This window comes from Aotus nancymaae, unplaced genomic scaffold, assembly GCF_030222135.1.
Source record: "Aotus nancymaae isolate 86718 unplaced genomic scaffold, 86718_ANA_hifiasm-v0.15.2.pri h1tg000057l, whole genome shotgun sequence".
NCBI classification, from domain to species: domain Eukaryota; kingdom Metazoa; phylum Chordata; class Mammalia; order Primates; family Aotidae; genus Aotus; species Aotus nancymaae.
The window spans coordinates 30,918,176-30,939,376 of NW_026988471.1; the positions used below are offsets into that span (position 1 = coordinate 30,918,176).

General features: G+C 37.2%; 1 protein-coding gene across 2 annotated transcripts in view; it reads right to left on the minus strand.

Annotated features, from left to right (window-relative positions):
* Positions 1-21,201, minus strand: part of MEMO1 (mediator of cell motility 1) — a 152,369-nt gene that overhangs the window by 78,614 nt on the left and 52,554 nt on the right. For both annotated transcript variants that reach the window (XM_021674429.2, XM_021674430.2), the window contains 2 exons: positions 18,390-18,471; positions 7,165-7,233 (listed from right to left, as the gene is read on the minus strand). In XM_021674429.2, coding sequence (XP_021530104.2) covers positions 7,165-7,233; positions 18,390-18,471 — 151 coding nt within the window. The remainder of the gene's footprint in view (positions 1-7,164; positions 7,234-18,389; positions 18,472-21,201) is intronic.

Below are 21,201 nucleotides of genomic sequence, written 5' to 3' on the forward strand. Positions count from 1 at the left end.
AAGGGGAAAAAAAAATAGAATCTAGTACTTTAAAGAAAATAATATATTTGTTGTCAAGGATAAAACTGAGGTTTTCAAGTGAAAATCAGACTTTCATAAAACTTTTATCACTGTAAGCTTCATAGTCTCAAAAGAATTAATGATTTTTCTGATAAAATACCTGGTAACATTAAGAAATGTGACTTTTGGCCGGGCACAGTGGCTCCTGCCTGTAATCCCAGCACTTTGGGAGGCAGAGGCAGGTGGATCACAAGGTCAGGAGTTCAAGACCAGCCTGGCCAACACGGTGAAACCCCATCTCTACTAAAACTACAAAAATTAGCTGGTCGTGGTGATAGGCGCCTGTAATCCCAGCTATTTGGGAGGCTGCAGGAGAGAACTGCTTGAACCTGGGAGGCGGAGGTGGGAGTGAGCCGAGATCATGCCACTGCACTCCAGCCTGGACAACAGAATGAGACTCTGTCTCAAAAAATTAAAAAAAAAAAAAAGAAAGAAATTTGACTTTTAATATCACATAATGAAATACCAGCATTGAAAATATCTGCATAACCCAATAAAAATTTTCCAAATGTTCTATGCATGATGTTACAAAATCATGCAAGGGTAAAAGATCCATTCAAACTGTAAAATAGACAATGACTTTATAAAAGTACAAAAATTCATTAATACTAACTTCAGGTTTTTCATTATAACTAACCTTTAAGAAACTATCATTTGTTGAGTTTTGGTGTAGTATTAAAGAAAAATATTCACAATTATCTGGAAAGGTAATTACACTACTCCTCTTCCTTTCCTAACTACATACGTGTGTGAAATTGAGTTTTCTTCATATACTTCAACCAAAACAAATGATCACAACAGAGAGAATGCATAACCAGATGTGAGAACATAGTTGTCTTCTATTAAGCCAAATAATAAAAGGAAATTTAGTAACTGGTAAAAATGTCAGACATTTTTATATTTTATTTAAGAAAAAAAAAAAAAAAAAAAAAGTTAAGCAAGGCCCGGTGCAGTGGCTCATGCCTGTAATCCCAGCATTTTGGGCAGCTGAAGTGGGTGGATCATTTGAGGTCGGGAGTTTGAGACCAGCCTGACCAACATGACAAAACCCTATCTCTACAAAAATACAAAAATTAGCCAGGCATGATGGTGTGTGCCTGTAATCCCAGCTACTAAGGAGGCGGAGGTGGGAGAACTGCCTGAACCCAGGAGGCGGAGGTGGCAGTGAGCCAAGATCAGGCCATTGCACTCCAGCCTGGGCGACAGAGCGAGACTCCGTCTCAAAAAAAAAAAAAAAAGAAAACAGTAAAGCAATGCCACTTTTCCCACTATCTTATAATAGAAATGTACTTATTTCTCGTTTTTTAAAATGTTATTTTTGTTAACCTCTAATCTGTTTACTTTTTTAAATAATTTAAGTATCTCATTTTAATTTTGAATGCATTCAACAAAGGTAGATGTAGCCTATATTTGTTGTTCTTAATAAGTTAAAAGTGTACAGGGGTCCTGAAACCAAGAAGTTTGAGAACCACTGTATTTTACTTTCAGCTTTTTCATTAGATTTTTAGCTTTTAATAAGATATCTATATTTGTTAATATGCTTAATAAGATCTATCTCACCTACCAGTGTATCAGCACAGAGCTAAAACCATGTCTGTATTATTAATCACTGTGTCTGTAGCACTACCACAATATCTGGATCATAGCAGTCATTTAATAAACTTTTAAAAGAAATATTGTTTAATTTATTCATCCATTTCTCTTGGAAAGCAACACCTAAAAACCTTTGTTACCAATTCTTCATAAAACAGGCAAGTTTGTTTGCAAACAATCTTCATTATCACCTCAAAAGCTGCCTCTTAAACTCCCCATTAAGTTATCAGCCCTAATAGTTACTGTGAAAAGAAAATTTTGGCCAGGCATGGTGGTTCATGCCTGTAATCTCAACACTTTGAGAGGCCAAGGCAGACAGATTACTTGTGGTCAAGTGTTCAAGACTAGCCCAGCCAACACAGTGAAAACTCATCTCTACTAAAAATACAAAAGTTAGTGAGGCATGGTGGCACATGCTTGTAATCCCAGCTACTCGGGAGGCTGAGGCAAGAGAATTACTTGAACTCAGGAGGCGGAGGTTGCAGTGAGCTGAGATTGCGCCACTGCACTCCAGCCTGAGTGTCAGAGAGAGACTCCATCTCAAAAAAATAAAAAAGGAAAGAAAAATCTTATTAGGCCCTGACCAGTCATATTATAAATCAAAGAACCATTCTGTCAGTTTAAGAATCATTAGTCCCTTCAACTTGTAATCATTTTTGCACAAATGCTTTCAAATTTTGTATTTTTCACCATAAAAATATGTCCATTTATCATACAAGAAAATATATGCAAACTATTATCAACCATTATAATTTATTTAACCTCATAAAGTACATTCTTTTTTCCCAATTTTACACAATTTTATACCCTGATTTTTCTACTTGCCATATTATAAATATTTTCCAAGTTACAACAAAGCCTTCATAACCATTATTTTCAACAGCTACATAAGATTTCATTGAGTAAACTATCATATTTATTTAGTCAATACACTATTAGAAACTCAGATTCTTTAAAAAATAATGCTGCTGTAGAAATCTTAACACATTTAACTTTTTCTGTTTGGGGACTTATGATAGAGCTTTTGAACCTGAATTTCTAAGCCAATAACTATATGCATTTTTATGACTCTTACGATATATTATCAAATTGCTTTAAAATGATATAGTCCATTGAAATGCATTTTTTTAATTTAAAAAAACTAATTTTGTCATAATCTAGCCAGTTCTCGATTACAAGAATTACAAAACTGTATTGTTCTTCAAACTGTTCATTTAAATTGGTTCCTCACTACTGTCAAAACCACATTGAGATACCACCTCATGCCAGTTAGAATGGCGATCATTAAAAAATCTGGAGACAACAGATGCTGGAGAGGATGTGGAGAAACAGGAACACTTTTACACTGTTGGTGGGAGTGTAAATTAATTCAACCATTGTGGAAGACAGTGTGGCGATTCCTCAAGGACCTAGAAATAGAAATTCCATTTGACCCAGAAATCCCATTACTGGGTATATATCCAAAGGATTATAAATTGTTCTATTATAAAGACACATGCACACTTATGTTCATTGTGGCACTGTTTACAATAGCAAAGACCTAGAACCAACCCAAATGCCCATCGATGATAGACTGGACAAGGAAAATGTGGCACATATACACCATGGAATACTATGCAGCCATAAAAAATGATGAGTCCGTGTCCTTTGTAGGGACATGGATGAATCTGGAAACCATCATTCTCAGCAAACTGACACAAGAACAGAAAATCAAACACCGCATGTTCTCACTCATAGGTGGGTGTTGAACAATGAGACCACATGGACACAGAGAGGTGAGCATCACACACTCGGGTCCATTGGGGGAAGCTAGGGGAGGGATAGTAGGGGGGAAGGTGGGGAGGGATAATGTGGGGAGAAATGTCAGGTGTAGGCGATGGGGACGGAGGCAGCAAACCACATTACCATGTATGTACCTATGCAACAATCCTGTATGTTCTGCACATGTACCCCAGAACCTAAAGTGCAATAAAATATATACATATATATGTAAAGAAAAGAAAAAAATTTTCCATTTTTATTTTATTAATTATATTTTTTGTAATTTCAATTAATATTCTTTGACTAGCCCTAAATACTAAGATTTTTATTATTTTTGATATTAATCCTTTGTCATTTTTTCGCAAATATTTTTCCCATTCTGTTCATTGCTTCCTTTGGTTACATTATGACATGAGTTTCCCCCTGCCATGTAATTTAATCTAATTATAATTTATCACATTTTGTACTCTTCCCAACAATGTCTCATAAATATTAAGACATATTGTGTTCCAAATTAGCTGTGGCTTGAAATGCCTCTCCAGATATTTTAATACCCTCACCTAACTAGTATTTACTTTGATGGACAGTGTTAGCAGGGATTCTAAACCAAGTTCTTTTTCCAAGCTGCTAGTCAGCTTTCTAACATCAATTTTGGAATAATTTTTACCTGTTATTTGTAATGCCTTTTAAAATCTTATTTGTACCCCCACTGACTTGTAAATTCTGGAAAGTAACATGATATCATTTACATTTTCAAAACATGATCCTGGCTGAAATACAGAATGAAAATGGATTAATGTGGAAGATAAGAACAGAAAGTGGTAGTATAGAATTTAACATTCTCTCATGGACTCTCATTTTTTTCTCTATATTTCTCATAGATGCCAAAAGGATATTCTTTCTCTACCTTCTCAAAGCACTCTAAAGACACTATAATTCCCAGAAAGTACCTCTTTCAAGAGAATTCAACTGTGACTGGCAATTGTTAATTTTACACTTAGACCTTGAAATTTATTCATGCAGAATTCAACTATTATATACTAATAACAAAAAAAATAATTTCACTGGGCTGAGCACAGTGGCTCATACCTATAATCGGAGCACTTTGGGAGTCCAAGCTGGGCGGATCACCTGCGGTCAGGAGTTCAAAACCAGCCTGGCCAACATGGCGAAAGCCAGCCTCCACTAAAAATATAAAAGATTAGCTGGGTGTGGAGGCATGTACCTGTAGTCCCAGCTACTTGGGAGGCTGAGGCAGGAGAATCGAGTGAACCTGGGGGCAGAGGTTGCAGTGAGCTAAGATCACACCATGGCACTCCAGTTTGAACGACAGAGCCAGACTCTTTCTCAAAAACATTAATTAACTAAAATAATTTGATCACATCAGCCATCATTTGCCTCTTTCTACTCATCTTTATTTTCCTCTTCTTAGTCCTTGGCTCACTTCCATTTTTTCCTTTCCTTTTGCCTCCGATTCTCACTTTCCATTAACTTATTTAATACATAAGCTTTCCACTTCTACGAACATAAACTCTATACCCCTCTACAAATTCCTAAGCCTAATTTAATTCTGGGGTGTCCCACCAGCACATGAGTTTTATCAATAAAACCTTTGCCAAACAGAGGAAGGTTTGGAAAAGAAAAGGCTGTTATACAAACTTTTATTACAGCTGGTTTATAGGCCCAAGTCAAATGAAAGAAGCTTATAAAAAATCTTTTTTTTTTTCTTTTTTGAGACAGAGTCTCTGTCGCCATGCTGGAGTGCAGTAGCAGGATCTCAGCTCACTGCAACCACTGCCTTCCGGGTTCAAACAATTCTCCTGCTTCAGCCTCCTGAGTAGCTGGGATTACAGGCACACACCATCATGCCTAGCTAATTTTTGTATTTTAGTAGAGACAGGGTTTTACCATGTTAGCCAGGACGGTTTCAATCTCCTGACCTAGTGATCCACCCACCTCAGCCTCCAAAGTGCTGAGATTACAGGCATGAGCCACCACACCTGGCCAAAAAAATCTTTTTTTTTTTTTTTTGAGATGGAGTCTTGCTCTTATCACCCAGGCTGGAGTGCAATGGCACAATCTCAGCCCACTGCAACCTCCACCACCCAGTTCAAACGATTCTCCTGCCTCAGCCTCCCGAGTGGCTGGGATTACAGGCACCTACCACCACACCTAGCTAATTTTTGTATTTTTAGTAGAGACAGGGTTTCACCATGTTGGCCAGGCTGGTCTCGAACTCCTGACCTCAGGTAATTTGCCTGCCTCAGCCTCCCAAAGTGCTGGGATCAGAGATGTGAGCCACCTGGCCTGGACTAAAAAATTGTTTCAATTTAACTTCTATTTGGTCTTATTGATGAAATAAATTACTTAAGATTATATATTAAACATGTATCAAGGGATAATTGTTAACAACACTCCTCAAAACATCATAAACAAGACAGGGCTAGCCAAAACCTCACCAATTTAGAAATACTATTGTTTTATCATTAGAAAAAACTTGCTAAAAATAACTTTTCAATGAATTATAATATACAGAGAATACTATATAAACATTTGAAAGAACAACTTTTTTGTTTTAAAACTTTGAACAAATTGCTCAAAGGCAAGTGGGCTGGCTGTGCATAATTTTCTTTTTCTTTCCTTTTTTTTTTTTTTTTCCAAGTTTTGCTCTTTCGCCCAGGCTGAAGTAAAGTGACACAATCCTGGCTCACTGCAACTTCCACCTCCCAGGTTCAAGCAATTCTCCTGCCTCAGCTTCTCGAGTAGCTAGGATTACAGGCACCTACCACCATGCCCGGCTAATTTTTATATTTTTAGTAGAGATGGGGTTTCACCATGCTGGCCGAGCGGGTCCGAACTGCCGACCTCAGGCGTTCCACCCAGCTCGGCATCCCAAAGTGCTAGGATTATAGGCATGAGCCACCTCACCCAGCCATGATTTTCTTTTTTAATCATGGCTGCTATGAGCTATTTCTTTTGAATAACTATCCTACATCTCTACTAATTCAGACCTAACAATCAGTATTTGACAGAACTAAGACAATCACTTTACCTATTCACATAGCTTGTACATCTGGCAAAGTCGAAGCTGATATAGGTTCATATCTAGTAAATTAACTGTGTAAATAAAATGCCGCTCAACAAACTAAGTAATCTGAGTGACTATTTCCAGAAAAACCTCTTGTAAGTTCACAAGTTTCTTACAGAGTAGTATACTACTAAAGGAGTCTCAAGTTCCCAGGAAATATTTTTTTAAGTTCATTTCAGAGCTGTCATTGAATTATTAAGAGTTAACATGCCTCAAACACCATATCAAATGCACTGTCAGATTCTAAAATATTTCAAATACCTTATCCTGTCAATGAGAAATTATCCTTTCAGTAACCACAACTTTAACAAGTACAATAAAGAATTTTAAATTACAAAATGATTAAAAATAGATCAGAGGGCTTTGCATTTTTCTTAAGAATGCTCATCTCTGGGTTTTCAAAGAAATATTAAAAACCAAAATATTTAACCTTCATAACTAAACATTTTAAAGGGAAGGTAAAAACCAAATGCTCAAACAACAAAAAAAAGAGTATTGGAAGTTTTCTGTAACCTATATAAGGTATAGTGAAATTCATCAAAAGTCAAATCCCTCATGAAATTGAGTACATCATAACAGTAAGTATAAAAAGCAAATTACTTCTATAACAAAGCAATGAATTCTCAAGCTTCTCCGAGTTAAAACAAAACTATATTACTTACGTAATAGACGGATCCACTTGTTTATAAGCATGGGCAGCACAAGACCCACAGTACGTATATCCTGCATGGCTACAAAACAAAATATTTTTGAACTTAATCATCAGATTCAAAATCAAGATATTCTAGAAAGAAAAACCTTTGAAATAAATATAGTAACTATGGTAAACACAACAGAATTGAGAGCATACGTTAAACAGCAATGTAGTTAATGATGCCACTTCTAGAATAAATTAGGAAACACAAGATCTACACTGTGTTCCAATTCGAAACTTTTAAAATATTTTGTAATTTTTTTGTCTGAAAGACAAATTTAGAGGCGTTTAAGGTTTACTTGAAGTTGCTATGTAACACAATTATTGTGGTTGTTTTGTTTTTTGGTTTTTGTTTTTTTTGTAGACAGAGTGTCACTTTGTCATCCAGGCTGCAATGCAGTGGTACAATCATGGCTCACTGCAGCCTCAACCTCCCAGGCTCAAGCAATCCTCCTGCCTCAGTCTCCTGAGTAGCTGACACCATAGGCACATGCCACCATATCTGGCTAATTTGTAATTTTTAACAGACCCGAGGTCTAGCTATGTTGCTGAGACTGGTCTTGAACTCCTGGGGTCAAGTGATCCTCCTCCCTCAGCCTCCCAAAGTACTGGAATTACAGGCATGAGCCACCACACCTGGTCTACAATTGAGTTTTTAATACTCCTCTTCAGTAGCATTAGCAGACTATTACAGAAAAATGACAAACCAACAGGAAGTCAAGTCAGACCAAAACAAATACCCTACAACTATTAAAATACCTTCTGTGTCTTTATAGATAAAAGTAAAGATAAAGACAAAGACAATTATTCTAATTTTCTTTCCATACTATTCTTCACTTTCATCTGCTGGTCTCCAAATTCAGTCAATTCTCTTGTCACCTATAGAATGACTGTTTCCTGGTCTCAAAAGATATACTATATATCCATACAATGGAATACTCTTCAGCAATAAAAAGAAATGAATTACAGACACGCAAAATAATTAAATAAATATGCTGAATGGAAGAAAGTCAAACAAAAGAGTTCATTCTGTCTGATTCCATTTAAATAAAATTCTAAATAGCGAAGCATGGTGGCACATGCCTATAGTCCTAGCTACTCAAGAGGCTGAGGCAGGAGGATTGCTTAAGCCAAGGAGTTCTATATTATACAGTAAGCTGTGATCACACCCCGACTCCAGCCTGGATGACAGAGTGAGATCCCATCTCTTAAAAAAAAAAATTATAGAAAGGGGAAGAGAGGGGAAAAAGAGGTACAGAAAGGAAGAATTATAAGGGAACACAAGGAAACTTTTAAAGGTGATGAATATGTTATTTTCTTGATTGCGATAGTTTTACCCTCATACATATGTGAAACATCAAATTGTGTGGCTTAAATGTATACACTTGTACGCCAATCATATCATAATAAGGCTCTTTTTTAAAAATGGTCCTAATCTGAACTAGCTCAAGATACGAATGGAGAAAATGAGACTCACAGCACTCTACCACAGCAATACAAGACAGTAGTGGTGCTTAACCAGGAGCTCAACAATATGGAACATACACTAAGCTCACTGAAATCACTGAACGTCTTAACTAATGGTAGTCACTCTACCCCTACACCTCTGGTAAAGGAGCCTATCAAGTTGCCTCGACATAGCAATATTCTCACAACCCAGTTTTGATCTTAGCCAGAAGGAAATTCTTTAGCTCAGCATACTCAGTTTTGATATCATCCTGCACTAGTCTTAATACTAGAGCCTAACCAGGAGACCTATTTTATTCTGTTATGACTCCAATCTCTGAGTTCCTGAGACTTCACTGCTCACTACTTCAGATTCCTAACACCCAGTTCTTGATCTTAACTGATTCTCTTACCAGTCTAGAAGTATGCCATCTTGCCTGTCCATGTGGACCTTAAAGCCACCGGGTCCACCTGGATCTGCCCAGGTCTATCTGAAACCTTAACGACATTTCAGATTTTCAACACTGCCTTGAAACTTTGCTCTCAGTTGTCACTCATATACCATCCCTTCAATGCCTTATCCTTATATCTTAAAGTGCTCCTTCCACTTTATATCAGCTTTTCAGACTTCAGTTCCTCTTTTTTTTTTTTTTTTCGCTCTTGTTACCCAGGCTGGAGTGCAATGGCGCGATCTCGGCTCACCGCAACCTCCACCTCCTGGGTTCAGGCAATTCTCCTGCCTCAGCCTCCTGAGTAGCTGGGATTACAGGCACGCGCCACCATGCCCAGCTAATTTTTGTATTTTTAGTAGAGACGGTTTCACCATGTTGACCAGGATGGTCTCGATCTCTTGACCTCATGATCCACTCGCCTCGGCCCCCCAAAGTGCTGGGATTACAGGCTTGAGCCACCGCGCCCGGCCCAGTTCCTCTTTATCATTCTTAAATTTAAAGGCTCTAATCCCCAATCTATAGCCTGATCTCTAAATCAACCTGTCTTTCTAGTCTGAGTCTCTCCCATTTCTACCAATCCTATTCCTGACCAAGCTCAGTTCTTTAAATCCAGAAAGACTTCTTACAAACACTGGATTCTTCCCATCACTGCACTCCATCCTGGGTGACTGAGCAAGACTTTATTTCAGAAAAAAAAGACAAGAAAAGAAAGAATCGTTGGATTCTTGAAGTATGGCTAGGACAGAAATAGTAAGAGTACAAGGGTAAGGACATTAAGGAAGGGCATAAAGACTAAAGGAAGAACATGAGCAAATGTCCAAGTACACAATGTAGATGAGAAAATACAAGACTGGTCTGAGTAGAGGAAAAGAGTAATGATAAGCCAGAGTCAGGTAAAGGAATATGGGCTTGATAAAACAAGATACTAAAACATGCTGTGGGCTCTTGGGCAGGGGTGTGTCAATATCAAACTGTTATTAGTCCAGTACTGAAAAGCACTGGCACAAACTAGATATTAGTGGCAGGAGAGTGTTAATAGAACCTCTCCTGGAAATTGTGGCAGTAGTCGCCCAAGCATGAGGTACTCATGTCATGGTCTAGAACTGTATTAGTGCTGGAGGGCAAAGAGAGGCAAATGTTATAGAGTCTAAAAAAGAAAAATTGACAAATCTCAGTGACTGAGTATGGGAAATGAGGAGAATAATGGTAATAATAGTAGTAACATTTACTGAATACTTACTACGTATCAGGCAGTCTTCTATGTACTTCAAAGTATTAAATTATTTAATCCTCACAGCAACTCTATGAGGTAGGAATTATTATTATTCTCATTCTACAGATGAAGAAACTAAAACAGAGAGATTAAGAAACTTGCTCAAGTTCACATAGATAGCCAGTGACCAAGTCAGGGCTTAAGCCAGGACTGCCTGGCTCTAGAATACATACTGTTACCCACCATAAGAGATCTTTACATGTTTGAAGGATCAAAGGAAGGAGTCTGTGGCATAGGAAAAGCAACAAGTCTGAAAACAAGAATTCTTATACAGCCATATACCCTATAAAACTATAGGAAAGGATGAAAGTTTTGAAAACACAATTAGCTAAGGTAAATACATGATTAATAATGGAACTCAGATTTCATGGTTTCAGTCCATGCTGAAGCTGAAGGCTTCCAAGTCTGCTTGAAGTAAAGACAAAACAGTTACAGGGAGAGAAGGAGAGTCTTAACTTGAAAAGGTCTTAACTTCAAGACTATACTACAGAGTATTGAAAAAAAAATCTTTCAGTGCACCGTGCTTCTTAACCCCATCACAAAGAACTTGACTTCATGAAAGGAGGAAGATAATAATCAAGGAAGATAATTTCTTGTACTTTCCTTTATCCTAACCCAGAAACATGATAATGAAGAAAATCAGAGTAATAACCATCAAATCTCACTACAGATGCTCTTTTCCTACCCTTTCTCTTGCTAACAGAATCTATGATTCTACATGTATGTGGAAACAATGTTTTATCAAGAGATGGTTCATAATAAAGGAGGCTTCACTAAAAAATGGCTAGTTTTTTCTTCTGTCCTAACAGCCAGAACAATGAAAACTTAAGATATTCTAACATGTACCATAAAAGTGTGTCCCACTCAGTCTTTTAAAATCTCTTAAAGTCCTTAATACAAAAAGCCATCCCCACTAGCTTTTCCAAGTCACTTTGGTTCCCAATCTAACATATCATGAAGGCAAATGCAAAATTATACTTAAAGCCTACAATACTTTGTTATTTTTATTAGTGGAACCTTGCCACTAAAAATTGATCCTTCTTTTAACAGGGAGTGCTTTTGCTTCTCCCTTTGCTCCTACACAGTAGACCCTTTACATCAGCAAGTCCAGTTCCTGACACCAGAATTTGTTTTCCCTGTGGAGCTGCAATAAAGTGAGGATGCAAAGGCCATTCATTGCTCATGAACATTTACTGGTTAAGTGACACTTTCCCACACAGCAACCTTGCTGTGTGGGTATAATTCAAATTTTTACCTCAGAAAAATGACCAATTACTACAGGACATGGATTTTCACTTGTTCATTCTGAGACCTTCAAGGTCACAGGTGAATAGTATAAACTGTCAATGCCAAGAGTCATAATAAAGAAATACTTAACGAGGATTCAACAAAGTCAGGTTCAATAGTCCTAGTTCTACTTAACAGTAGCAAAATGCAAAATAAAAAGGTTAAAGTAGATGAAATAAGAAACTGAACCAGAGGAAATGGAGAGATCTCCAACAATAAGTCACAAAATCTACTTAAGCTAAGTAAGATCAAAAAAGCTAGAAACTAGGCCGGGCGCGGTGGCTCAAGCCTGTAATCCCAGCACTTTGGGAGGCCGAGGCGGGTGGATCACGAGGTCAAGAGATCGAGACCATCCTGGTCAACATGGTGAAACCCCGTCTCTACTAATACAAAAAATTAGCTGGGCACGGTGGCGCGTGCCTGTAATCCCAGCTACTCAGGAGGCTGAGGCAGGAGAATTGCCTGAACCCAGGAGGCGGAGGTTGCGGTGAGCCGAGATCGCGCCATTGCACTCCAGCCTGGGTATCAAGAGCGAAACTCCGTCTCAAAAAAAAAAAAAAAAAAAAAAAGCTAGAAACTAAATTAGAAAACTCCTCTGAACAGATGGGATCAATTTGATTGACAACTGGCCATAAATAATTTGCAAAAGCAGCAGCTTCCACATTGCCTTTCTCAATTTTATTTTGCTGTACCTAGTCTTTTATTCTTTTATTTTGTAGGCATTGCTCAATGGCCCTCAAGATTCCTGTTTTGATTTAAAAAAAAAAAAATCAGTAGGAGCCAGGCGTCATGGCTTATGCCTGTAATCCCAGCTACTCGGGAGGCTAAGGTAGGAGAATCGCTTGAACCCGGGAGGCAGAGGTTGCAGTGAGCCAAGATTGCGCCACTGTATTCCAGCCCTGGGGACAGAGTGAGACTCTGTCTCCAAAAAAATAAAAGCCAGTAGATAATTATGCCCAAAAAAAGTCCAAGTTATATCGTTATTATTCAGAATATCTTATTTTTACAAGGCTCTTAAAGTCCTTAAGGCAAAAAGCCATCCCCACTAGCTTTTCCAAGTCACTCTGATTCCCAACCTAACATATCATGAAGGCAAATACAATATTTTTACAAAACAGAATACAAAATACAATATTTTACATAATTTTAAAAGTTCTTTAAGAACTTTTAAAAGACTGAGTGTGACACAAAATACAATCTCAAAAGATTCATTGTCTCATGATATACAGTGATAAAGCGCTGTACAGGTATGCTTCACTATATACAAACTGGTCTTCTCTATAAAAGCTTTTTAGCTTTTACATTTTTTAAACTAGTTTTTATATTAAAAGTAATAAATACACGTAGTAAAAAAGTCAAACAATAAAGAAGGGTACACAATGAACAGTGAAAGTGTCCTTTCTACCATACTACTCCTACTAGGTTAATTAATATCAAGTCAAACTCCTACTAGGTTAACTAATAGCAAGTTTTTTTTTTTTTTAATGTGTAAGACGGGGGTCTTCAATATTCAAAGTACCTGTTTTATAATTTTAAAAAATTCATCATGTTAACAACCAAGTCTTTGATTATGTTTTATATTTGTTAAGTTTCTTAAGTGATGCGTATCTGCACAGCTTCATTCTAGGGGTTGCTGACATATTTCTGCATAGTGCAAGACAAGCAAGAAGATTGGTATCAAGGTATCTGGAAGTCATGTAAAAAGGCTTTTCAGACTTTTAGCTCATGAGATCATTTCAATATATCCCTGGGACACACACTGTCTCCTACACATCAAGATAAGGTAGTTCTAAATTCAACCACAGTACATTTTAATCAAATTAATTTCTTTTAAATCCTCCAAATGTGCCTGCCTTATGTCATATAGATTAGAATTCATTAAGATAGAACAACAGTTGACAGGTCAATATTTACTCTTTAATGACATATATCCTATTTCATTGGTATCAACATAAAAACGAACAATATGTTTATGCACTTTCAAAAATTTGCCATTTTCACTCAGCCTGATTAGTTACAACTATATCCAGGTTCTGGGTTTATTTAAGGTTTCCATGATACAATTTATACCTATAAAGGTAAAAAAAAAATCTAAGAAAAGCAAGTCCTAGCGAGCTAACATTTATAAATCTTAAAGTAAGTTTTTGAGTAACGTGATTTTTCTAATTACTATATAACATAAAGACACTTTCATGCCATAGAACAATAATTTTATATTTTTTTGAGACAGGGTCTCACTCCCATCACCCAGGCTGGAGTGCAATGGCGTGATCTCAGCTCAGTGCAGCCCCAACCTGCCGGGCTCAAGTGATTTTCCCATCTCAACTTCTGGAGTAGCTGGGGCTGTAGATGCATGCCACCACACCCAGCTGATTTTTGTATTTTTTGTAGAGGAGGTTTCACCATGTTGCCCAGGCTAATCTTGAACTTCTGAGCTCAAGTGATTTGCCCACCTCAGGCTCCCAAAGTGCTGGGATTACATGCATGAGCCACTGCACCCAGTAACAATGAAATATTTGTTGTTTTCTACCTCAAAAAAAAAAAGGTAACCTTGGAAAGGAAAATAATTACTTCTGGAAACCATGTAAGATAAAACTTGGCTATACTTAAAGTCTTCCTATGTTAACAAAATAGAAATTGCCTGTGAATGCACATTTACATATGTTTATTATACATTTATATTTATGTTTTTATATGTTTATGTAATGTTTATTACAACATTTATTATATGTTATATACAAAGTCAGTATATAACAGAAACACACCAAAGCCAAAACTATTTTCATTTTAAAATCTACAGTAACTTGGAAATCAACATATTTGTAATTTAGGCTGAAACATTTCATTTCCCAGGTCACTCCCAATGATTCCAATTTAAAATTAATTACAAGAAGGAAACAAGTCTGGCTACTTTTTTATGAATACTAGCCTCAACTTAATTATATGTTGATTCAACTCAGCTTCCAAATTTAGAACAAGTTTTAACTGGAAAGACAGCATACCATAAGAAATGAAAATAAAATGTCTCTCATGAGTTACTATAAAGAAATGATTATTAATCCATTGTTTCTTACCTAATCAAGGATCTCACTTAGGTAAATGCCCCCTCTTATCCCTGCATCAGTTTTTCTTTCCATACTGACTCTCTTCATATACAAACACTTTAAAATCTCTCAAATGAAATAAAAATCCTCCTTACCATAGAGGTATTGTCCTATTTCTCTGTTTTACAGCAAAATTCCTCAAAAAACTACCTATATTGATGTCTTCATTGCCCTCACCTCTCATTCTTTCCTGAACCTACTCCCTCTAATAACGCTTTCATTTCCACCACCCACAGAAACTTTTCTTCTTAAGGTCACCAGTGATTTCCACATTGCCAAATCCAATTATCAATCCTCAGTCCTCCCTGGCAGCATTTGATACAGCTGATCACTTTCTCCTTCCTGACACATTTTTCATCCTTTGGCCTCCCAGAGACATCACTCACTCTTGGTTTTCCTCCTTCCTCACTTCTTCTCCCTTCAGTATCTCCTTTGCAAATGTTCATCTTCATTCTGGCCTCTAAATTAAAGTTGGCTTGTCCAAGAGCTTAGTCCTTGAAACTCTTCTCCTGTCTATCTTCATTTTATTACCTAGGCAACCTCTGTGATTATATATACTAATATAGCCCTTATTTCTATCTTAAGTCTGGTGCCACTTCTTTGTACTCCAGATTCATTTAGCCAGCTGCCCATTAGTAATCTCCGTTACTAATTAGATAACGGAGATTACTATTAGATATCCAATAAGCACCTCAACATTAACAAGATCAAAACCAAAAACCTAGATTCTATATAAACACTTCAAAATCTACTCCACACTTCCACTCGTCCTCCCCTTATCAGTATCAAAGTAATTCCATCCTTCTAGTTTCACAGGACAAAACTTAAAAATCACTCAGTCATGATATTTTAAAACCATGTCTTTATAAATATTTTTAAAGACAGGGTATCTCATTGCTGCCCAAGCAGGAGTACAGTGGTGCAATCAGACCATAGATCACTGCAGCCTCAAACTCCCGGGCTCAAGGGATCCTTCTGCCTCAATCTACCAAGCAGGCAGGACTACAGGTGCATGTGCCACCACATCCAGTTAATTTTTGTAGCGATGGAGTCTTGCTTTGTTGCCCAGGCTGACCTCAAACTCCTGGCTTCAAGCAATCCTCCTGCTTAGGCCTCCCAAAGTGCTGGGATTAGAGGTGTGAGCCACTGCCCCTAGCCAAGTGTCATTCTTGACTCTTTGTCTCCCTATCTTGTTGGTTCAACTTTTAAAACATGTCCAGACTATAATACTTCTCATCACCTCCACCTCAAGCCCCCAATCCAAGCCACTATCCCGTCTCTTTTCTAAAGAGATGAGAAATAAGCCTCCTAAACTGGACTCCCTGTTCCCACACAATATAATATCCATACAGCAGCAAGTGTAATTCTTTTCAAACTTAAATCAGATTATGTCACTACTGCTCAGAACTTGTCATGACTTGCCATATCACTCAGAATAAAAACCAAAATCTTTATGACTACAAAGTCTCTTCATGATCTAGCCCTCTGCCGCCTATCTCATCTACCACTCTTCCCCTTGTACTGCCGCTCCAGCTGCACTGGCCTCCTTGCCTTTCCTCAAACACACTAAGCACACTCCTGCTCCAGAGCCTTTGTGCTTGCTGTTCCTCAACCTGAAACCCTCTTCCCCCAGGTATCTGCACAGCTTGCTCTCCCACATCATTCAGACTCAAATGTTACCTTACCAGGGAGTCCTTTTCTTACTAATCCTATATAAAACAGTGACTCCCTACTCATACTGTCACTCTCAATCCTCTATCTGCTTTATTTTTCTTAGCACCCATCAGCACTTGACACAGAAAATAATTATTTGTTTACTGCCTGTCTTCCCTAGTACCAAAATGCTAGTACCACAGAGTAGCAATTTTGATTTACTCAAAAAGCAGCACAAAGAGCACCTGGCCTTTAGCCTGGTACATAAATGACTAAACAGTAGTAAGTTGCTTGCTAAAAGTATTATAAAGATTTGGTCATTTAATCTTTTGTTATAAAGCATGAAGGAAGTACTATTATTATTCCACCTTTACCAATGAGGAGCTAAAATCACAACAGATAAAATAAGTTGCATGTCACATAGCTTGTAAGTGGAAGTCAGGCTCCCGTACCCCTTAAATGAGATCAAGTTAGATATACAAAAAAGGCATTTAACAAAATACTTGGTATATAAAATCCCTATCATTAATAGAACACTTCTAATCTAGGCTTTTTATGTGTATTTACTATTTACTCATTTAATTCTGATATTAATAAGCAGTTATTATATACTGTCATCACTATTTACTATTTATCAGGGCATGAACCTTAACCTAATAGTAGTCACAAACAGCATGCTATGAGATAAATGGCACAGACTGAACCTTCACTCTTCTCAGAAAAAAAATGCTACCATGTGTTTCAAACAATATGTTGTGAAGGTTAGCACTGGAAACCAAATCAAAATTAACTGAATTCATACCATACATAGACACACATCATTAACTAGGTATGTGCTAGCTTGCAGTTCTAAAAAGCAAACTCTCTAAAATCTCTAAAATTAAACTCTCTAAAATTTAAAAAAAAAAACTACTCAAAAATTAAGCTGCTATTCCACGTTGTAGCATACTATGCTTAATATATCTTTTTCATTATAAATTAAAAATATCTGGATTAAATTAGATCTCTTTAATATTTAAAACAGAACTTATTCATTTATAGCAATGACTACTGATATTGGCAAGTTTACCTAATGTAAATAACCCTTTTCTTTAAAAGTCAGTTTTATTACCAAAAATAAATTTTGAAATTACTGCCTCTGAGGAAATAAAGTAGCCAATTCTTTTTTTTTTTTTTTCTTTTTTTTGAGGTGGGGTCTTATTCTGTCACCCAGGCTGGAGTGCAATGGCACAATCTGGCTCTCCACCTCCCAGGCTTAAGCCATTCCCCCCACCTCAGCCCACACCCCCACCCACCCCAAGTAGCTTAGCTGGGACTACAAGTGCATCACCAAGCCCAGCTAATTTTTGTATTTTTAGTAGAGATGGAGTCTTGCCATGTTGCTCAGGCTGGTCTCAAACTCCTGGGTTCAAGCAATCCTCCCACCTTGGCCTCCCAAAGTGCTGGAAATACAGGTGTGAGTCACCGCACCCAGCTAAAGTAGCCAATTCTTTACTTAAGTTACAGTGAAAACCCACAGGAATTGTGGAAATTACTGAATACAATTTCTTCAGCTCCATATAGACTTCAGTTTTTAATTTTTAGTTCAATCTGTAGATATTCATTTACTAATAATAAACATACAAAAGATTTTAAGTAGACTCTTAAAACTTACAGTGCAGACCAAGTGCGGTGGCTCACGCCTGTAATCCCAGCACTTTGGGAGGCTGAGGAGGGTAGATCACTTGAGATCAGCAGTATGAGATCAGCCTGGCCAACATGGTGAAACCCCGTCTCTATTAAAAATACAAAAATTGGCCAGGCGTGGTGGCACATGCCTGCAGTCCCGGCTTCTAGGGTGGCTGAGGCAAGAGAGTAGCTTGAACCTGGGAGGGAGAGGTTGGAGTGAGCTGAGATCACACCACTGCATTTCAGCCTGGACGACAGAGGGAGATTCCTTAAAAACAAACAAACAAAATTAAAAAATAAAAAAACTTACGGTGCAATAATGGCTCTAGCAGGTCTTTTTGTAGACTGTACTTGTGAAAGCCAACCTTCTAGCTGTGCATTCAGCTGCGGTCCTATAAAAAGACAAAGACAAAATTAGAGTCAGCAAAGCAGTGCACTACAGATAACCACACATGGCATAAAGCCCTCATTGAACTTACGTGGGATAAACTAGCTTAATGAGCAATAGGATCATCAGTTGGGATGTTAATGTTTAATTTTACCAACTACACAATAAGGCCGAATTCTGATTAAACAAAATTTGCTTTTATCCATTTACTTATTTACAACTGTCTTCATTTCAGAGCAACACAATGTGATTTACAAGTTGAGGCAATATTTAAACAAAATAAAACAGGAAACGAAAGATTCTCAGTATATGAAGAAGAAATAATTGAATATGTTATAGAGCACCAAAATCTCCTTTACAGATTAGTCACTGAAATGACATCCATGAAGGTAATCACTTCCAAACCCAATCATTTTTTCTTCCGTCCCACTCCAGGCCCCTAGTCTCATGATGAAATTGACAACCAGTAACTACACTACCTTAAAAATCTCAATTTCAAGCATCTCAGCTTCTTTACTCAATATACTTACATATCTTTCCAATTCACTACCAGAAACCTGTTAACTCCAACAGACCCTACACATTTTTTCACTATCCTTCATCTCTCTTTTTTTGAGTCTCTAGTCTGAAACTCAAGAAAATCCATGACAATCATTCCCTTACTTGCGGCCTCACTTCTCTGCTCCTCTCTCCCACCATCACAGTCAAAACACAGTTTAAAACCAACTTTCCACTTAACACAGTACTTTTACCTGAATAGCTGAATGAGACTAAAGAGAAATACAACCATACAAACTTTAAAATAATAACCATAGGGAGCCACGGTGGCTCAGGCCAGTTGTCCTGGTGCTTGAGGAGGCAAGGCTATGCGTTCGAGAACAGCCTGGGCAACATACAGAACTCTCATTCACTGAAAAAGGATTAAAAAATAATAATAATAATAACCATAAATTTCAGCAGACCCCTGAAATGCTCAAAAATCCTATCACATTCACATAGTGAATCTGTTCTCCTATCACTCATAGCTTCTCTTTTCACCTTAAGCCTGTATACTCCCTTCATTCCCTTATCTCTCCCAGAAGACAATCAATGCTTTTCATTTTGTCAAGGAAAAACAATCAGAAGTTGGCCCAAGACTTTCCCAGTTTTAGCACTGGAAGTCCTGCATTCTGAGAAACTGCTAAATCACAAGCAAACCTTGATGTTGGTCACCCTAAATTCAGAAGAGAACTACTTCATCTTCCCTCCACTTATTCTGCTTTCCCTCCTATTTCAACAAATTATCCATGTTCCTATCAAGAACCAAACAGTAGTTCTATACTGGATCCCCTTATTTTTCTCTTTCTCAAGGATTCTGCTCCCATAACTATTATAGGTCTCCTATATCAATTCTTCCCTTTTTACATGATCATTATTATTAGCATGCAAATGTGTCATACTAACACTGATTAATTTCCCTTCAACTACCTCTCCATTTCTTTGGTCCACTTTACAACAAATTTTCTTGAAGAGATGTCCTCATTTCCTTCCACCGCTTGCCATCCATTCTTCCTTTTAAAACTTTCAATCATTAAATATTTAAACATTACAAAAGAATCTAGGTAATAATATAACAAATGCACACATATCCACTGCCTAAATAAATTAAATCTTAACATTCTACCTTATTTACTTAAGATTTTCTTTGGTTAAGAAATAAAAGAATCCCTTGCTGATCCCTTTGTACACCTCCCTCCTTAGAGGTAACCACTTCCTGATTTTGGTGTTTATCATTCTATTCTACTTTCACTGTATATGTATCAGTAAAAAATACATGGTATTGTTCTGCATGTTTTTAAATGTTATATCACTATACTGTACATATTCTTCTGCAACTTGCTTTAGTAATTAAATATTGTTTTTGAAAATTACTCAAGTTGATACATTCCCCTAAATTATTCATTTGCAATGCTGTATAGTATTGTACTACATGAATATAGCAAAATTTATCTACTCATTTCTCTACTTAAAAATATTTTGGTTGTCACCAATGTTTCACTATTAATACATAATGCTACAAGTATCCTATGAACATGTGTTAACAATTCTTCTAAGATTTATCTAAAAGTAAAAGTGATGAATCAGACGGTGTACTCTTCTTCAACTCGACTACAACACTGCTAAGTTGCCCACTAAGGTAGCTGGATCAACTTATCCGTCAGTATACAGGTAAATGAAAATTTAAAATAAGAGGCCTAATTCTACCTGTACTCCCCCAGCCCTTTTTTTCTTACAGTATTTTCTTTCAAAAACTTGTAAATTCTTTCTATGCTCACTTAGAGATGTATGTAAATCTTTGTAAAAGCTAGCCAGCAGCAGCCCAAAGCTGCCTTTCTCAAGGACCTAATGGCCATCTCTTTCAAATGAGATCATCAAAAGAGATGGTGCCCTTATCTCTCAGTTTCTGTGGGAGGATAGGGTGCCTAACTTTGGCAGGCCATTTAGTTCCAAGTTGCAAAATTAAATCCTTTCATAAAGATATGAGTTCATTTTTCCTTTGGAAAAAGTCAATTCATTCACACAAAAGGTCGCTCCAATTACCAAGTGAATTTAGGATAAACTATATGTGGCAAAAGATGGTATCAAGTCCTCTTAGTTTAACACCATTTATTGTTGATCTTGAGAACTGGTTTGTAATGGGTTGCACCTACTTGGCTATATGTAAGGGTGAACGAACATCCTTTTGGTCTTTGCA